This window comes from Lagopus muta, chromosome 1, assembly GCF_023343835.1.
Source record: "Lagopus muta isolate bLagMut1 chromosome 1, bLagMut1 primary, whole genome shotgun sequence".
In the NCBI taxonomy this organism is placed as follows: Eukaryota; Metazoa; Chordata; class Aves; order Galliformes; family Phasianidae; genus Lagopus; species Lagopus muta.
In genome coordinates, this window is record NC_064433.1 from 164,228,740 (window position 1) to 164,248,416 (window position 19,677).

Here is a 19,677-nt window from a genome sequence, read left to right on the forward strand (position 1 = left end):
TAGCGTCACTTTGAATATTGTTGTTTTTTTTTTTTTTTCACCTGAAAATTTACAGGGAAAGATAAAAATAGAAGTGAAATGTTTTATTTTGAACAATCACAACCAAAAGTTCCCTAGCTACAGTACACAAAAACCAGCTGGCTGCTGCTTCTTGCAGAAGAGAAGACCGAGAGTGGATCTTATCAACACTTGTAAATATCTAAAGGGTGGGTGTCAACTATATGGGGCCAGGCTTTTTCAGTTAGATTTACCATGCCTAATGGTTACATCTTTTTATTTTATTGCTAAAGCTGAGTACTTCCTTCTGATGCATTCTATTCTTTATCCTAAGTTGGACAAATATGTGCACATTCTATTTTCCTTGCAAGAACAGCTTTCCCACAAGAGATGCTACGTATTGATTATTTTTTTCCCTACCAGGACCAAAATAAACATTGCATTAGAATGCACGCAGACATTTCAGATACAATATGTACACGAAGAAGTAGACGCAACAATATTGTATGAACTTAATCCATGCTCCACAGAGCATGGAAAGAAATTCACATTTATTGTATCACCTAAAATGATTTAAATCATGCTGCCACTTACTGTGGACATAGCAATGTAGTGTAGCCAAATTCCACAGGAACTCTTAGAAATATCTGAAGGATGGGTGTCAAGAGGATGGAGTCAGGCTCCTTTTGGTGGCACCCCGCCACAGGACAAGAGGCAATGGGCACAAACTGGAACCCAGGAAGTTCTCTCTGAACATGAGAAAGAACACCTCTACTTTGAGATGACAGCACTGGAACAGGCTGCCCAGAGAAATGGTGGTGTCTCCTTTTCTGGAGATACTGAAAACACACCTGGACCTACTCCAGGGAATCTGCTTTAAATATGGGGCTGGACTAGATGATCTCCAGAGGTTCTTTCCCATTCCTAGGATGCAGTGATTCTCATTTGCTGCTTTTTAAACACACACAAAAAAAAACCCTGAAAAACAAATCCTTCCTAATCAGGATCTAAGTTTCCTCTGTCAAGAATCTGCCTACTTAGAACTGAATATAGTCAGAAATGTGTACAATGTCAGAGACCATAAATTAGACAGTAATTGTTCTGTGAGACAAGTGTTACCGTAAGAAATTATCCATATGCTTAAAAGGTTTGGGATATGTTGATTGATATGTTTGGATATGTTTGATTCTCAACTCACAACATAAAAGCTTGTAGAGTTTATTTCTGTGAAAACAATATAGGCAGCTAAGGACTTCACACTATTCAAGTCCTTATATCAACTTCAGATGGAAAGAAGGATGAAGCAAATATTTAAAATAAAAGTAAACATCATATACAAACATCCAAGAACACAATTCTTCACAGAGCCTGAATGAAAATACTGCTGTTTGTTCAGACCAAAGAGAAGAGCTTCATCTAATTTCTTAGTGCCTGTAGAAATGATTGGAAAAATAACATGAACTACAGCACAGATATGAACCTCTTTCATTTTAGAAATGATTTAGGACAATATAATCTCTCTCCCAGAAAACCAAAAAGATACTTTTTGAAGAAAAATACAGAAACCTATTAAGTATGCTTTATCAAACTTTTCAGAGCCTTCATTGCCCAATTACTGCATGAATTAATATTTAACATTTTTCCAGTCATTAAACTATGTTATTACTTTGCTGTGCAAAGCTACTGATGTGTAAAAAAACAAATGCATTCTTAAAATATATCAAAAGATGCATAGCTCAGCAGCATTCAGTCATTTTTTATGTCTTGCTTCCTGTAAAGGTTTTTAAGATTTTCTGAGATATTTTACACATGAAATATAGAATCAGAGAACCCTTAGAGTTGGAAAGGACCTTTAAAGGTCATCTACTCCAACTCCTTAGCAATAAACAGGGACATGCACAACCTGTGCCAGTGTCACACCACCCTCACTGTAAAGTTCTTTTCCCTATATATATAACCTAAATCTACCCTCTTTAAGCTTGAAACCATTTCTATCACCATGGATTCTACTAAAGATTCTGTCCCCTTCTTTCCTGTAGCTCCCTCTTTGGATATTGAAAGGCTGCTATCAGATTATCTTGCAGCCTTCTCCATTCTCCCAGCTCTCTCAGCTTGTCTTCAGGAGAGATGTTCCATTCCTTGAATCATTTTTATGGTCCTCTTCTGGACGTGCTCCAACAGCTCCATGTCTCCTCTGTACTAAGAACTCCACATCTGGACGCAGTACTCTAGGTGAGGCCTCACCAGTGCAGAGCAGAGGGGTAGGATCACTTCCCTGCTGGCCACATTGCCTTTGATGCAGCCTAGGATACAGTTGGCTTTCTATGCTGCAAGGGCACATTGCTGGCTCATGTCCAGTTTCTGATCCACTAGTATAATCTGGTCTTTTTTAGGAGGGCTGTGCTCAATCCTGTCATCCCCCAGCTTGTATTTGGTAGTGGATGCTGCCTCAACCCAGGTGCAAGACCTTGCACTTGGATTTGTTGAATCCTGTAAGGTACACCTGGGCCCGCTACTCAAGCCTGTCCAGGTCCCTCTGGATGGCATCCCATACCTCTAGTGTACTGAGTACACCACACAGCTTGGTGTCATCAGCAAACTTGCTGAGGATGTACTCAACCTCACTGTCAACGTAATTGATGAAGATACTAAAGAGCATCAGTCCCAGCACCAACTCCTGTGAGATACCCCTCATCACTGATCTCCTTCCAGGCACTGAGCCACTGACCACCACTCTCTCGACTCAATTCTGCAGCCAGTTTGTCCACTGAACAGTCCACCCATCAAATCATATCTTTACAGTTTGGAGTGAAGGATGTTGTGGGGCGCCATGTCCTTACTGAAGTCCAGATAGATGATGTCAGTGACTCTTCCCTTGTCCATTGATGCACTGACACCATCGTAAAAGGCCATTAGGTTCAAAAAGGATTTACCCTTGGTGGAGCCATGCTGGTTTTCCCCTATCACCTCCCTGTCTTCCTTAGTATAATTTCCATGAGGATGTATTCCATGATCTTTCCCAGCAGTCACTGCCTTATCATCACAGGATTTTGTACATGCTGCAATGTTGCCAGCATCTCTCAAGGAAGTCAGTCTTTCAAGGCCCCTGTCCTAATACAGCTATGCCATCCCACACCTTATCACAGGAAGGCTCACTGTCACCCCCATCCCTGTTCAGACCTAGTTTAAAGCCCTCCCAATGACTTCTACTAGCTTTTCCCAAAGGACCCTTCTCCCCTCTAGAGAAAGCCAAATCCCATCCGACAAACTCAGTGTCATGCAAACCATTTAGTTCTCAAAAAAGTTCTGGCAACAGCACCACATATATATACATACATATATACCTGGATGTTAGGTAGACATGTTCACGAGTGAATTTATTCTGAACAATGAGCTCACAGTTGTTTTTTTTTTGCTTTAACAACATTCCCTATTACCATAAATGCCGCTCTACAAAAACCCTGTGCCCTTTTAACTTGATCAAATCCTGGTGAAACCAAAGGAACGGTTCGCTCTAATGTGAAATAATTCAAATTCTTAGCCTAGATTTTATTTCAGCAGTAATCACAGGTCCTTCTGAAAGAACAATGTCCAGCAAGTAACTGATTTCTTCATCAGCTCCTCCATTCATGCATCTCCAAAAAGGAAGTTGTCTGCTCCTATTCAGTGAAGCCATACTAATTAAAGTTAGGCTATTGAAAAACAGTGGTTATGTTTTTAAGCTTGCCGAATTAAATAATTCCCTGATTTTGCTGGTGAGTAAAAGTCATAGGCTATCCTGAGTTGGAAGAGATCCACAAGGATCAGTCATCACAAGGATCACTGTACCTCATACAACAAAAGTGTGAGTGAGTCTGTCTTTATGTTCATTTGTCAAGGCAGTAAAAGTAATTTTCTTGGGATGATTTAAAAATATATTTATACGGACAAGTGCAGAGAGAAGTATGACATAATTCTAGCCCAGAATCTATGCACTTATCTTACTATATGACCGTATACAGGATAACAGATACTTCTGGAAAAGCCAGGTATATCACTAGGAACATCATATTGCATTGATAGGGCTGTGAAACTTTGAAAACCAAACCTGATCACAACTGGACAGGTTAAAACATGGGAAAAGAGCTCTTATCTGACGCAATTTATGCAGATAAACTTTTAGAGTCTGCACCTCCATTAGCTAAAGGCATACTGGGGGAAGGAAGAGCAGAACAGTGGGATCGTGTTTGAAGAAGCTCGTGTCAATGCAGAAAAACATAAAATGGACTTTCTCTTTCATAATCATAATTTTTTTTCCTTTTTTTCTTTCTTTTGTCTGTTTCAACCCTTCAATGACACCACCCATTTTTGTCTGCATCTCTTCACTCCCCACATGCATCCAAACCAGCTGCCACTGTCTTTTTCTTCCTTTTAAGGTTTCCATGCTGTCTGGGAAAGATTTAAATAAGCAAAGGAAGGGGAAGATTATATCATGTTAAAGAATATACTGTGTTAAGAATATACTGTGTTAAATCTGATGCTAATCTTCCCCTACAATATTGCCAATTATCACTTATGACCACAAAATTTGTGATATTTGGTATGCTTTGGCTTACAAGGTCATGGAACAGCCTTAGCTTCATATTTCATTTGAGAGTGTTTTCATTCCTAAAGGTTATGGAGAAAACCTTACATGTAATAAGCAAATTCAGTCACTCTATTTTTAACCTCAATATTTTTCAGACTATGGCATGAGGTCATAGTTGATCAAGATCTAAGACTGACAATATTCTCCAAACAAGTACCAAGTGAACACTGCCTACAGGAGATCACTGTTAAGCAGGACAGACCTCAGGGTTTAAAAAACAATCTATAGTGCTGTGAGACAGTCTGCTGCACTGTCAGGATGAAATCAACAGAAAAAAACCTAGACGGATAGCAGGGCCACTGCTTCACATTTATCATACTCTGAGACAACTGACATCTCCTTAATTTGATTTTTCTGTACATCTAACCTGTCTGCAACCATTGCTACATTAAACTATGGTAGATTTTTTCCTCCAGCTCACTAGAAACACAGCCTTGATGATACCTACAGCTCCTCGACACCACCTGCAAAACACATTGAAGCCCTTATGACTTCTCTAGTTCTTCCTTTCACTTTATCCCTAAGTGTCATTCTAAGACAGTTAAGTCAGCTACCTATAAGCCTCATAAAAAACACACAGGTCTCCCCAAATTTATTTTTAAAGCCACATCTCTATTAAGATCCCAGACAAATTTGAAATAAATTAGCAACAGTTCGGCTAAGAGTGATAGCACCTAAAAAAAAATGAGCAGCATTAATATCAATTGAATGTAATATGCATTTATCCCATATAAATACCAATCCTCATTCTTTATTTCTAGGATCCAACATTTTTGAATATAGAACTTCTCCTTTTTTTTATCTCTACTGCAATGCAGTCCCACCACCACTGTAACCATCAGACTGAAAAGAAATGTAAAAATAAATAAATAAATAAATAAACAAGAGGAAAAAGTAAATCAAGAGAATCAATAGCATTATTTAAAATCCCATGAGACAGGCATCAGAAAAAAATAAGCTGTAAGAGGACACGGAAAGATCTTGGCAGAAGTAAAAAAAAATGAAACTGTAAGCCTATAGAAAGTAAAAAATAACTTGAGAACATCCTCAATAAGCTTTAATAACATTATCTATTCTCAGTATACTTAAGAAACCTCTTCCATACCAGTGAAAAATAACATTAAAACTGCTGATTGATTATAAAATGAAACAGCATACGGACAAACAAAAAAAAGGAAAGAGAAAAGGTCTTCAATATGCATGAATTACAAGAAGTCACCATTCTGACCAAAAGGAAACATACTTCAAAAGTAGAGAGAAAATCTGGAAAGATATGGAAGACATCATTTTCTTTATGATGCTCAGTTACGTCAAATCACAAAACAAACTGTCAATTCTCTGTTGCTAACAGAAAGATGCAGTGAATGCTTATGTTTTGCTTATTTAAGTTATCTATCTCTCACGTTCCCAATGAAGGCAGTAAAATGAAAGTAAAGCCCTATCAGGGCTAACTTACAAGTAATAACATTGAACTATCTTTATTGCTGTATTCTACCCCCTTTGTTCAGGTCTGCAGTGAGACAAGATTTTAGATGAGTATTCCATAACAGAAAGTAAAAAAACACTCCATAATTACCATAAAGCTATTTTTAGTATCCTTTATTTTAAAACATACACTGGTGACTATTATTACTGATTATAGAAGCTGCTGCTGTACATAAAGGCTGCCTTACATGGAGAACCTGCCTGCGTGTTGTATTTTGGATCATATTTAAAGCATGATCATCAGCAGATCGTTTACTTACCTGATATAGCATGATAGGTTCTATGCTGTATCCTAGCATATCAGCAAACTCCTTAGCAATAACTGTTTTTCCACAGCCCTAAAAAGTTAGAAAATAATAACTAAATTACATTGTAAGGAACATGGGGAAAGAGGGAAACGAGAAATTAAAATTCTTACTTTTCCTCCAATCAAACACATATCTTTAACCATATGAGATTGCATCATTTCTGCCAACAGCTGATCATGACTGGAAGTTCTTATGAATTTATCTGATTGAGAATGCTGTTTTAATAGCCCAGTCCCAGCTGGAACCTAAAAGGAAACAAGGCAAAAGAAAACAAAACAAAACACTTAATAAGACATATTGTGATAGCTCTAAACTTTGTATGGGCTTGGTTACACTTCTCCAAATAATACTGTAATGTTTTGTGGATGTAATTATGAAACCCAAATCTTACACTGAATAAAATTAACACTGTATAATTTGTCCCTGGAGAATTCAAGACCAAGTTGGATGGGGCCCTGGTCAACCTGGTCTAGTATCAGATCTAGAGGTTGGCAGCTTTGCCTATGGCAAATGGTGGCTGGAACTTCATGACCCTTAGGGACCTTTCCAATCCAAGACATTCTATGATTCTGATTTTTTTATAGACAACTTCCTCCACACTTTCTTCTCCCATTCTTAATGGGAAAAAAAAATAATTAAGAAATGTAAACCAATTCAATTAGTGCTGGTGCAGGGTCTGGAGCACAGGCCTTATGAGGAGCGGCTGAGGGAACTGGGATTGTTCAGCCTGGAGAAGAGGAGGCTCAGGGCAGACCTCATTGCTCTCTGTAACTGCCTGAAGGGAGGCTGTATTGAGGTCTTCTCTCGTGTAACTGGTGATAGAACTTGAGGGAATGGCTTCAAGCTGTGCCAGGGGAGATTTAGGCTGGACATTAGGAAATACTACTTCTCTGGAAGAGTGGCCAGGCACTGGAATGGGCTGCCCAGGGAGGTGGTGGAGTCACCGACCTTGGAGGCTTTCAAGGAATGTTTGGATTTTGTGTTGAGGGACGTGGTTTAGTGAGAACTGTTGGTGATGGTTGGACTGGATGATCTTGCAGGTCTTTTCCAACTTTGGTGTTTCTACGATTTCTGTGAATTATGGCATTGGGGTACAAAAAGAACTTGAGACTGGTCATGCAGAAATCAAAATATGAAAAGTGTTTATTACTTAGAGAAAAACAAACAAACAAACAAAGAATGTGTCTTGCAAAAATCTGCAGGGGACACTTTGATCAGAACTTTGGAGACTAAAAATATTCAGTCATCCTCCACATTAGGATGCTTGCACTATTTCCATTTTCTGTTCTAGTCTGGAACTGTTTCATCAGCAAACTTCTCATGTCCTCTTTCCTTGAAAAAAATGCATCCTGCAGGCATATTTTGAGCAGGTATCATCTACCTACACGGTCAAATGAATGCAAAAATCCACCTCCTCAGAAAAAAAGTCCTATCAAGTCCTTATAGATTTACCTTTGTCTGACAAATTCCTGTTTGCTGCTGTTCCCGTTTTTGCACTGTCACAGTGCAGAGTCTCTGAGGATAATCTTCATCTGTATTAAAACTGTCTCTGACTCCCACTAACTCTCCATCTTTAGAGACTATCTAACGTCCAAACTCAAAATTAACTTCAAATCCTCACATCACCGCCTCTTCCCTGAACATGATCTTCTTTCACCACATAGCAGGTCACAAACTTTTCAGACCAATCACATTTAATGCAATTATTTTTGTTCCATTTTCCCAACACCCCGTGTCAGAACACTACCAAACACTCATCAGATTTTATTTGAAGTGCAGATACACACAGACCATTATTTTATTCTAAGAAAAAGGGAAAGTAGCATCAAGAACATCACAAGCATTTTTATTCAAAATTTCTGGATGTTTTACTGCATTATAGATTTTCCTTTCATATATTTTTCAGCACTTGATATACCTGTAGTTTCCTATATACAATTAATTTATCTAAAATATTGCTTATCCATAATCCAATAATCCTGTATCTACGTGCTTTTGAAAAAATAACAAAAAGCAAACACTCAACACAAATGTGTTTCAGGATCAAAGATAAGAGTCAAATTCTTGATTACATGAAAGTAACTTAACAATAAGTACGTATAGTTCTAGGAATATGTAATTACCTGGAATGTCACTTCACTTTCACCAATCTGTACAGTTACATCAGCCTTGAAGGGTTTGTTTCCTGGTACACTTTCAACTTTTGTAATCCGTCTTGGACGCAATTGTTTGTTTGAGTCTTGGAGCTCAAAACGCTGCAGAATTAGAGGGTTGGGGGAATCATTTATTAAATACAGATTTCTTTTTTAGAGTTGTTTGTTCTGATAACAGGGCCAGAAGCATATCCAAGATTAATTACTTGTGAAGTCTTAAACTCATTTCATTTATTTAAACTTTATTTCACTTTACACAACTGTGTTTACAGTCCTGATGGCCTATATATTTCATATACTCTTTTAAACCAAACCAAAAAGACCTACTTATCTATTTGTTCCAAATAAAGACAAATGCAATTTAATTGTCATATTGTTACTTTGCATATACTTACTTGGACAGACTGAAATAATACAATAAATGGACGATAGCCTTTAGCAGTTCAGTAATAGACCACCCATCTTTGCAGGCAATTATAAAAACCCACAGATTTAAATATCTATCAGTAAAAATGACCATCAAACGTTATGTTTATGTAGCTCCACAGACTTATCACACAATGAAAACTGAGGAAGACCTCTACCTATCAAGCCTTCAGCACATTCTGGATATATCAAAAAGTAATGGGCTTCTGTATTTCCAATCCACTTTTGAGCATTATATTCTAATTTATGCTTTATACAGACATCATGAAAATGATTGCTTTGTCGTACAAAGAGAAGTCGTTATCAAAGGGCTTAAGTATAAGAAAAGCCACAGTAATATTTTCAAAGTTGAAAGCTGAGTAATCAAGAGAAAAAAAGAGGGAAAGGTTGAGGGAACTGGGCTTGTTTAGATTGGAGAAAAGAAGGCTCTGGGGAGACCTCACTGTGGCCTTCCAGTATTTGAAGGGAGCGTATGATCAGAAGGGGAACAACTGTTTATGAGAGTGGATTGTGACAGGACAAGGAGGAATGGCTTTAAACTGAGACAGGGGAGGTTTAGGTTAAATGTTAGGAGGAAGTTTTTCACACAGAGGGCAGTGAGGCACTGGGATAGACTGCCCAAGGAGGTTGTGGATGCCCCATCCCTGGAGGCATTCAAGGCCAGGCTGGATGTGGCTCTGGGCAGCCTGGTCTGCTGGTTGGTGACCCTGCACATAGCAGGGGGTTGAAACTAGATGATCATTGTGGTCCTTTTCAACCCAGGCCATTCCATGATTCTATGATTCTCTGATTCTCTGCACAGGAGGGAAAGATAATTGTACAAGGAATAAGAGGATTAAAATTTTACAAGAAGCAAAATAAGAACTGCAAATTGGCATTAATGCAAAAAACACAAAGTTTATAAATGACTTTGTGGGAAGGGATGAAAGAGAAGCAAATTCTGCCTTAGACTACAGTTTGCAATAGAAAGATCTCAGAAGTAACCAGAATAATAGAATTGTCTAAACAAGAGAGATGAATCCAATTTTCTGTAATATTAGCCCACTCTGTAAGAGAGTGCTTCTGTGGTTCAAAGAGGCTTCCTACTGAGAAGCAGCAAAATAGAGGAGGAGGTCAGAGGAGGAGGTCAGGCAACATTAAAGAGGATGAACAAATAATGCAAAAAAAAAGTAAACAACAAACAAAAACAAAACAGCGGATGTTTCCAATACCATAAAAAAAATCAAGCATGCAAATGGCACGTAAGAATTCAAAAGGCAAAGCCCAAATCTGTGATGAATCTGAAACAACTGAAAGCTTATGGAACAATGAAGGAATTAGCTGCAATCTCTTGTGAGCCACAAACATAACTGAATATCAATGGCCAGTTTTATAAATGCCTATCAATAGTACATAGGAAAGAAAACTTCATTACTGTGGAAGACATCATACATATTTAAGCTAATCGTTCGGAAATGTTTCACTGGAGACTGTTTTGGTTGAAAGCAGTCATTTGTCTACATCTAAACTGTATAAAGGAAATGCTCAAGTTAAATAACTTTTTACAAGCATATTTCAAATATTCATCTGCCATTCAAAAATAATTTCTCATGCAAATACTTAATCCAAGTACAAAGGCCAGAATTCAAGCCAAGCCATACCTTGCTTTGCAAGATCTCTTACATTTAAAATCTTTAAGATTCAAAACAGAAAATGACAGTTTCTCAAATGAAGCAACTTCAAATATAGGTACACAAAGATAGATCATTCTCAAGTTTTCATTGGTACTTCTGTCTGTCGCAAGCTAATGATGTAATGAACTAAGGAATACTGGAAACTGCATTCTTTGTACCAGTGCCCTGTATGATAACCAGCTCTCTAATAAAGCATCAACAGTGATTTGGTGTGCAATCAAGGAAGATTCCACTCAGTGTTGGCTAGGCTGACACAAGGAGCCACATTTTATACCCTACAAAACAGTTCTCAGACAGATAGAGATAAAACTAAGACAGGTTAGATTTAATAGGTTCACTCAACGTGAGATCTGCATTTCAAAGCATCTTTACATATCTAAGACTAACACAGTAACTAATTTCATTTGCAGGGAAGATGTAAGTCAGTAGCTCATCTCATTGATTATCAAGAGCAAGAATTAAGAGGAATACCTAAGACACAGTGGAGTCCTATTGAGAAAAAAGGCACATTTGGAAAAGATACACCCAAGCTGAGGATTACGGTTGGGAAGACAGTATCCAGGGAATGTGATGGCCTCTAGAAATATGCACAGGTTCTAACAGCTGCCAAAACCAGCTGTTGAGCCAGCTATCTACCTCATTTCTCACCTCTAACAGCTGACTGAAACAGCTCATGAAAGTAAGATACATTAAAAGCTAGAGCACTACTTGCCCATATCTGTCTCCTACTCTGATCATTAAACTTTACATTTATGACAAGGAATTTGTTTCTGTTTTCTTTAAACATTAGCTGATGTTAAAAGGTGATTCAATCCTCACAAATTAATTAATCAACTCCAAATATATGTCAGGTATACTTCTTTCAACTCAATCTTTCCTTGCTGAAATTAATATTCCTTAACTGTATCCTGTTACATAGTTTTCAGTAGCAAACATAGCTAGACATACTCTTAATGTCTGGAGAAGGGCAGAATAATAAAGCACATTGCTTTGCAAGACTCCTCTCCTTCACAATTCTTGTGGGATGGCAAAAATAATTTTGTATTCAGTTCTTGCAATGCTACTACTAAAGTACAATTATAAACAGGAGTTCCTCAGTACAACCAGTTGTTTAATATATTTTATAAGATTGTCTGCTTTATTGCATGCAAACAGAATAAAATTCCTAATAGGATTATACATATCTGCTAACCTAGAGAGACAAGCTTATGAAAGTCATGCTGACAAAGAATATCAAAATAAGAAAAACTAGCACAGAAAAGTTTAAATGATAAAGATTTAAAAGTAGACAGTCACTAAGAAAGAAAGTCAACCCTCTTATATAAGAAGAAAAAGCATACATAGCAGAAAGCTTATTAAAAGAAATAGCAAATGAAGAAAGCTAATAGTACAGAATGTAAAGATTCCTACTATGCATAACTGATAGCAAAAAAAAAAGGACAAGATAGCAATAAAAGCACATTAAGAACAGAAGTGACTGCCTCTGCTCTGTTAACAGAGTTAACAGAAATTTCTATTTCCATCTAGATCCTGGTTCTTACTGGCAATTTCAATCATGCTGATGTGTGCTAGAAGGGAAACACAGCATGACACAATCAATCTACCTTTTTTTGGAAGGTTGTCTGGAATAAATTCTTACCACAGGTGCTGTGCTGGAGTGATGTACAGTGGCTCTGCTGTTCACAAACAAGGAACAGTAGGAAGGGGGTGCAGCAACAGACAGCAGCCTTGGTTGCAGCAACCATGAAATAATGGAGGTCCTCTTCTGAGGAGAAGCAATGAAGCCAAGTAACAGAGTACAGATCTCGCATTTCATGGGACCAGAGTGGCTCATTCCGAGAAGTAACAGACAGGATCCCAGAGCAGGAAGTTCTGAAGGCCTGTGAACACTAGCAGGACCTCCTTCAAAAGCAAAAACTCATGAAAACAAGCTGATAGCCTAGCTAAACTAGGGAGTTCAGGACTAAGCTCCTGTGCAGATTTGGGAAGTGGCAGCAAGGACAGATAATAGTCATTCCCTGACACATAGACATGGTTCAGGACCATTCCCTAACCACTACATTGAGTATTCCTAAATAGGCAGGTACAAATGACTTTCATTTTTCAGGACTGAAAGAGCTGGGTGAGATGGTTTAGGCTGCAAATGTTTATTTGCAATATCTCCTACACATTCGAAGAAGAAAGAAAGCTAATACTGTGCTAAAGTTTTAAAAGGATGAATAGAATAACCCAGTACAATTACAAGCTTGATAAGCTGTTATTAAACACAATCATAACAACAGAACAGATCTGGTCAAAAACAAACAAGAAAAGGCTAATACAGACTAAAGCCAGAAAACTAATACATTCTTTAAGTATACTTTATCAAATGCATCTTGTGCCATGTGATCTGTTTTTATTTCAATATCTCCTCTAAAAGGTCAGGTGCCAAAGGTATTTTTAAGCATTTAACTACTTTAGCCACAGAATAAACTACTCTCAAACAAACATTTCTATAGTAACGAGTTTTGTGCAGTCTTGAACTCAGGTCTAAGAATTCTATAGAAAACAAGTTTCGCTTTTCACTCTAATGGAATCTATGAGCACTCTAAGGGAATCCATGAACATCTAAGTGCTTTTGAAAGACTGTATTCATACCAGCAATAATGTAACCACCTCACTCATTTAAGATTTTTTATTCTTTTTAAAAACTGAAATAATGATGTAGCATTAGTCAACATCCATTGCTCCCTTGAATTACAACATGCAATACTTACTTTTAGTGCATCTTTGACAGCAGTTTTGCCTTCCTTTCCAAGGAAAACATTATAGGGATAAAGCCGGTCAATAACATGCTGGACTGACATCATAGGAAATGAATCCTAATTCAAATTAAAAACACAGATGAAATAAAATGATTGGTTCATCATTCATCAGGTGTTAAATCCAAAATAGTGCTAAACTTGAAATAAAAAATTTAATGGCAATAAACAAATGACCAACTCATCCAGCAGTTGGTCAGATGTCAAAACAGGCATTTTGAATGTGCAATTCATTAATTCAAATTCAAATTAATTCAAATTCATTACAGTGAAAATATCTCAAGCAAGTTAGATAAATTATGCCAAAACAAGCACTTCTTCTCCCGTGCATAAATGGAAGCCACAGGGACTGTCTCAGAATCTTAACATCACTTGAGGTTAGATGAGACAAATTCCACCAGTGGAAACCGTGTTTCACACTATGACAAGAATCTGTACAATAACAGCCTACTATTTCATAGCAATTTCTAATATTTACTTCTAATTCTATTATATTGTACAGGTTTTACTTAACTAATTTCTAGAAAGTTTGGAACAGCTGAACAAAATTTGTTTTGCTTTGAAATGCGTTACCAAGGATGTTTGCACTTCCCAAACAAAACTGTAAACAATGTTTTACACTTCCTTGCTAATTATAAGTAATAATTATTCTGTCAGCTGTTATCTGAACTAGCAATTGTTCCAGTCATTTTGCCACAGCAATAGAGAAAGAAATAGAAGTACTTTTGAGAATAGTTAAAAGACACGCACACAACTTTCTCCATGGTAGAAAAAGTGTTTCAGAAAATCCTAAAATAATGTTCAGTTGCTTCACAAAAGACATGCATGTTATTAAGGATTGATCCTGAGTAACTGTTGTTATTAACAATTAGTGGACTGCTACTACTTTTTTTACATGCTCTAATTTAATTTAAATAAAATGGATCAGTTCTCAGTTACAGACTTGGATTACGCAGAGATCCAACTAAAGAGAAGAGTTGCTCAGAAATGAAATCAGGAGATGCATATTTTATGAAAGGCATAATTCAATTCATACTTATAATCAGTAGTACTATTTATAATGTTCCATATTAAAAAAACATCAGTAAAAATAAACAACTTAAGAGCATTGTAGTAAATATGCTGCCTGAAGGATCACAAAGCCCATTACTGCATTTTAAAAGCCCTCTATAAATAAAGATGTAACATATAATTTGCACACATTATCTCAAATTAATAATAATTACAGTGTCATATCCAAAATTAGCCTCTTCAGAACAGCATACTACAAAAAAATTTGGAGAAATGAGTTTTCAAACTAAGAAACACATTTTTGAAACTACATTAATCTATGCAGAAGACAGGGAGACACTCTTTATGATATATACATTCTACACTGCTATATTGTTCGGGTGTACTGGTGAATGGGAAGCTGGACAGGAGCCTTGCAGGCCAGAAAGCCAACCATATCTCAGGCTGCACCAAAACAAGCATGGCCAGCAGAGTAAGGGAGGTGATCCTGCTCTCCTGCTCCGTGCTGGTAAGACCTCACCTGGAGTACTGCATCCAGATGTGGAGTCCTCAGTACAGGAGAAACATGGAGCAGTTGGAACATGTCCAGAGGAGGGCCACAGAAATTATCCAAGGGATGGAGCACCTTTCCTGCAAGGACAGGCTGAGAGAGCTGGGGCTCTTCAGTCTGGAAAGCGCTGCAAGGTGACCTGATAGCAGCCTTTCAATATCTAAAGGGGAGCTCCAGAAAAGAAGGGGACAGACTCTCTAGAAGGGTCTGTGGTGACAGAACAAGGGGAGGTGGCTTCAAGCTCAAAGAAGGTAGATCTAGGTTGGATATAAAAAAACAAAAACAAACCTTCTACATTGAGGGTGGTGAGGCACAGGAAGAGATTGCCCAGAGATGGGCCTGATGCTCTGTTCCTGGAGACTTTCATGGCAAGGCTGGATCAGGCCCTGGGCAACCTGATCTAGCTGTAGGTGTCCCTGTTCATTGCAGGCGAGTTGGACTAGATGACCTTTAAAGGTCCCTTTTAACCCTAAGGATTCTATGATTCTACAATTGTAAATCAATCCAAAACCAAAAAAATGGTTAAATCAAAGTAGAGGATGATGACCCAGTGTGTGAAGGAGAAATGCTCCAGCTAGAATCAGTGAGAACAGTTGGCTTAGAAAACTGAGTGATTAAAACTAATTCTAAAAGAAACAGTTCTGGCCTATCCAAAAAAGACGCTGTCATACAATGGTAACATTTTCACATTCTCTAATGTAAAATAAAACGCTTCCTTCATTCCACGGTTTAGATAATGGCTTACATCTCATTTTCTTTCCATCTCTCTGAAAGCTATCTGGCAGTCATTTAAAAATAATTCTTCATACAGGGCTTAAAGAATAAGAAGTTGTAATTTATTTTAAAACCCATCATGTATTTCTTTCCAAAGCCCTTTATGTGCTCTTCCAGTTCTCTAAACCTGAATCTTAATCACTTCATACTATCTGATGTAATACCACTAATTCAGACCCAAAATTCCATCTCTAAATATCAGGCACAATGACTTTCTATTCTGACACAAATAACTGACACCTTTTAATATGTACAATCCAATAAAACTTATTGTAACTGAGCAATACCACTGGAGAGATGATTGCATGGAAGATACAATGGAGAATTATTCTAGTAGACTTCTCCACTATGGATTGTAGCTGTCAGGAGAACTACTGTACCCTCAAATATGCTCAGCCTGCATCTCCCCTAAGTTTATTGTAAATTCACCAGCCATTCCAAAGATCCCAAAGATCTAATATGGGATTCATCTCATACCACTTAACAGTCTCTGACATTGCATTTAAGCATATTATTATTTATTGCATTAACAGTCTCTGCACCTGCATTTGAACTTTTTGTTGTTAAAGGAGAGTAGAAAGTGTCTTTGAAATGCAGCATTAAAATAGAAAAATCACAACCTAGAAAAATGCTTATTTCTCTACACTGATAAATACAAAGAGATCCACGACAACCTCACTGTCATCACATACGCTGTATCTGAAGTCACAGAAGTTGATCAAGCAGAGTAGGAACATTATTTTGAAAACACACAGATACGTTCAACTACTTTAAAAATACTGCATTGTGCCTTTCCTTGCCCTTCCATATTATGCTTGGTTGAAGTACTGTTATTCAAACCATCTTCAGATTTTTAAGTTATTTCTCCAAAATGTTCTTGTTCATCTTCTTCCAGACACATGAAAAATACAGATCTAATTCTAAGAAATTTTAAGCTTGTACAGTTTCACAGCATATGTGTATACACTTACCAAAATCTGAACTGCAGCAGATAAGCTGTCTAAAGGAAAATCTGGAAGTCCCAGTGTAGAGGATTCTTGAGAGCAGAGAGTTGTAGCAAAAGACAGGATCTGAGAAATTCTGCATAGAAAAAAATAAGTACAGAGTTTTACATATGCCATCTATACTTAAAATACTAAAGCCTAAATAGTTAATTACAGTTTAAGATCAGTATAAGATGCTGAAACTCTATCTGAGCAGAAAAAAAATAATGTGTGATTGAAGTTCTAAAGCATTAAGGATTCACTATGAAGGCTGCATATAGAAAGCTGTTTGAGCATACACCCACACATATTAAAAGCTTCTTCAGTTCTGGTCTCCATGTAGAGACACAAGTTATAAAAATAGCAAGGAAACCTGAAATGACACCACATTTCTTCATTAATTTTGATTTTTCTTTTAATTATGAAAAATTACCTCTCTGCAGAAATGTTTGATCCAATTGAATATAATAGCTGAAGATGGTCCTGAAAATAGAACATGAAATCATAAAGTAAATTCATTTTTGGGTCATACTGTAGGTCACAGCACATGATGGAGAGACACTTTCTATTTTTTCTGCTAATTTAGACATGAAGAGTCTACTCACTCCTGAACACAGACTTAATTTTATGAACGGAAGGAAATATTATCAAATCTTTCTTCCAGGGCTATACTGTCTAATGGAAATTATTTTTCTGCTGCCACATTCCTTGACAACTCTAAGCCTGCCTTTCAGGAACTTATTAGAGAGCAGTATGAAAAAATGCCATTTAAGATAAATGTATTGTTCAGGTATTGATTCCAGAGGTGAGCTAAGTAAAACAATGTCAAAATAATAGCTCTACTCAGTACAGATAGTCCAACTCTTCTGTTAAAGTGCTTACCTTAAAAGGCAGATGATAAATATCTCTAGCTTGAAATCTAGAGCGAAGGGGAGGATCCAAAGGGTTACCAGAATATTTAGGTACTGGCAAACCCAACGCTATTACACGAAAATCTTCACTAACCCGAACAATCCTCCATGCATCCAACTCTGATTTCGTATGATCCTAAATTAACCAACATAAAGCAGGAAAAAAAAAGTTACATCACTAAATACTCCTCCAGACTAAGCTGCAGACAGACTAACGACCCTTGTTTGTCTAGCTATAAATATGGTATTGTTCCCATCTTTCATTCAGAAATGCTAAGAAGCATTGATCTATTCTAATTTACTGATCATAAAAGCAAGGTTTTCCAAAACGAAAGGAGATAGAACATTTGATTATGTACAGCTGTCAGGCAATTTGATTAGAGGCCCCACAGACAGTCATGGTTCAGAACTACATGTTCAGAACCTTGCTTTCAAAAAGAACAGAAAATAAACAGATGACAAAATTCATTTTAACCTGAAGCACTAGAAGTGTGGTACTGTGAGTACTTTTTTTTTTCTTCTTTTCCCTTCTTCTTGTAAATGTAAAGGAGACCATTATTGCTTGAACATTTTCATTTACAAAATATGCTTTATTACAAGCAATACCAAAACAGAGCTACCACTGGACTCCTTCACAAGAACATCTATGTTGTGTATTACAGTTGCTGTCCTGTAAAAGATTCAATGCACACAAAGCAATATACACTGTTAAATCTTCACACATCACAGTTTTGTCTTCCTTGACCTAGTTATACAGTATATGATTATTCACACTGAAGAAGAGAAAATGAACATTAGCTTATATAATGTAATATCTGCCAAACAACAATATTAGATTTAGTATTATAGCAGGAGATTTATTTAATTCATCAACTATTAACAGTGCACCCGAGGCACTCATTCTGAAGTGTTTTATCATTAGAATACTCTTAAAAAAGGAAAAAAGAAAAGAGAAGATGCTTTACTTTGCAACCAAATCTTGTCCGAGTCTGAATTCTCACTTTCAGTTTTTAAATACAATCACAAATTTAAAAGCTTACTTTTCAAATTTGGTAATAATTCTCCCAACAATTGTATCTTCTGATTAAATACCATAAAAAGATTTTTGGAAAAGGCACAAATCAGAAGATTTCAAACCAGAGATAAGAAACTGAAGAAATATCAATATATTTTCAGAAATTTGCTATGGTACTAACAACATAGGAGGCAAGCTCATTTAATTGGGATCAACTAGAAGGCTTACTGCACATTTCCTTTTTTCATATAGGTCCAAGTCATATACTTATCAACAGGCACAATAGACAGAAACATGAGTGAGATCAGACAAGAGACCAACAGGAATGTGAGTGGACACTACAGCACACGAAAGTATGAAACAGAGTACTGGTGGAAACTGAGATTAAATTTACTAAGGTCAACAAAAGGCCCAAGAGTACCCAACTCAAATGTAAGCAATGGGACTCAAACCTTGAAGAAAATGAAAATGGCTGAAGTAATAACAGTAGCAGATATGATCCCATTGCCTACCAAAAGTAAACTCACTATCCATTTCTTATCATTTGGATTGGCTCCTCACACATATTGTACTAAATTAAAGGTGAGACAGTACTGAGAAATACTGAGTCACCAATCTTGACCTCTTTGTTTGGCATCCTATTTTAAAAGCCTATCAACAGGACTACTACAATGCTGAAGCACTATCTGAACTTCACGGGGACACTTTCAACTGTAATCTCTTCTCACAAATACATTTTGTTTAACCTCAACAGCTTCCACATTTTACATACAATCAGCATATAAAGCTGGCATGAGCAACTGTCTTTTTTTTTTTAATGGGGGCAGAGGGATATAGGTTAAAACAGTGTTTTAATTGAAGTGGAATGTTATGCATCTCAGCTAACTTCCACCCTAAAATTTCAACCTGTATAACATCTCACGTACACACTGTGTTCAAATCCAAGCATTTGGCTTCTAACTA

General features: G+C 37.0%; 1 protein-coding gene across 1 annotated transcript in view; it reads right to left on the minus strand.

Moving 5' to 3' along the window:
* Positions 1-19,677, minus strand: part of VWA8 (von Willebrand factor A domain containing 8) — a 182,792-nt gene that overhangs the window by 127,491 nt on the left and 35,624 nt on the right. Inside the window, exons 6-12 of the mRNA XM_048932672.1 lie at positions 17,671-17,835; positions 17,222-17,271; positions 16,777-16,885; positions 13,426-13,530; positions 8,541-8,672; positions 6,528-6,662; positions 6,370-6,447 (exon numbers count right to left, since the gene is read on the minus strand). Coding sequence (XP_048788629.1) covers positions 6,370-6,447; positions 6,528-6,662; positions 8,541-8,672; positions 13,426-13,530; positions 16,777-16,885; positions 17,222-17,271; positions 17,671-17,835 — 774 coding nt within the window. The remainder of the gene's footprint in view (positions 1-6,369; positions 6,448-6,527; positions 6,663-8,540; positions 8,673-13,425; positions 13,531-16,776; positions 16,886-17,221; positions 17,272-17,670; positions 17,836-19,677) is intronic.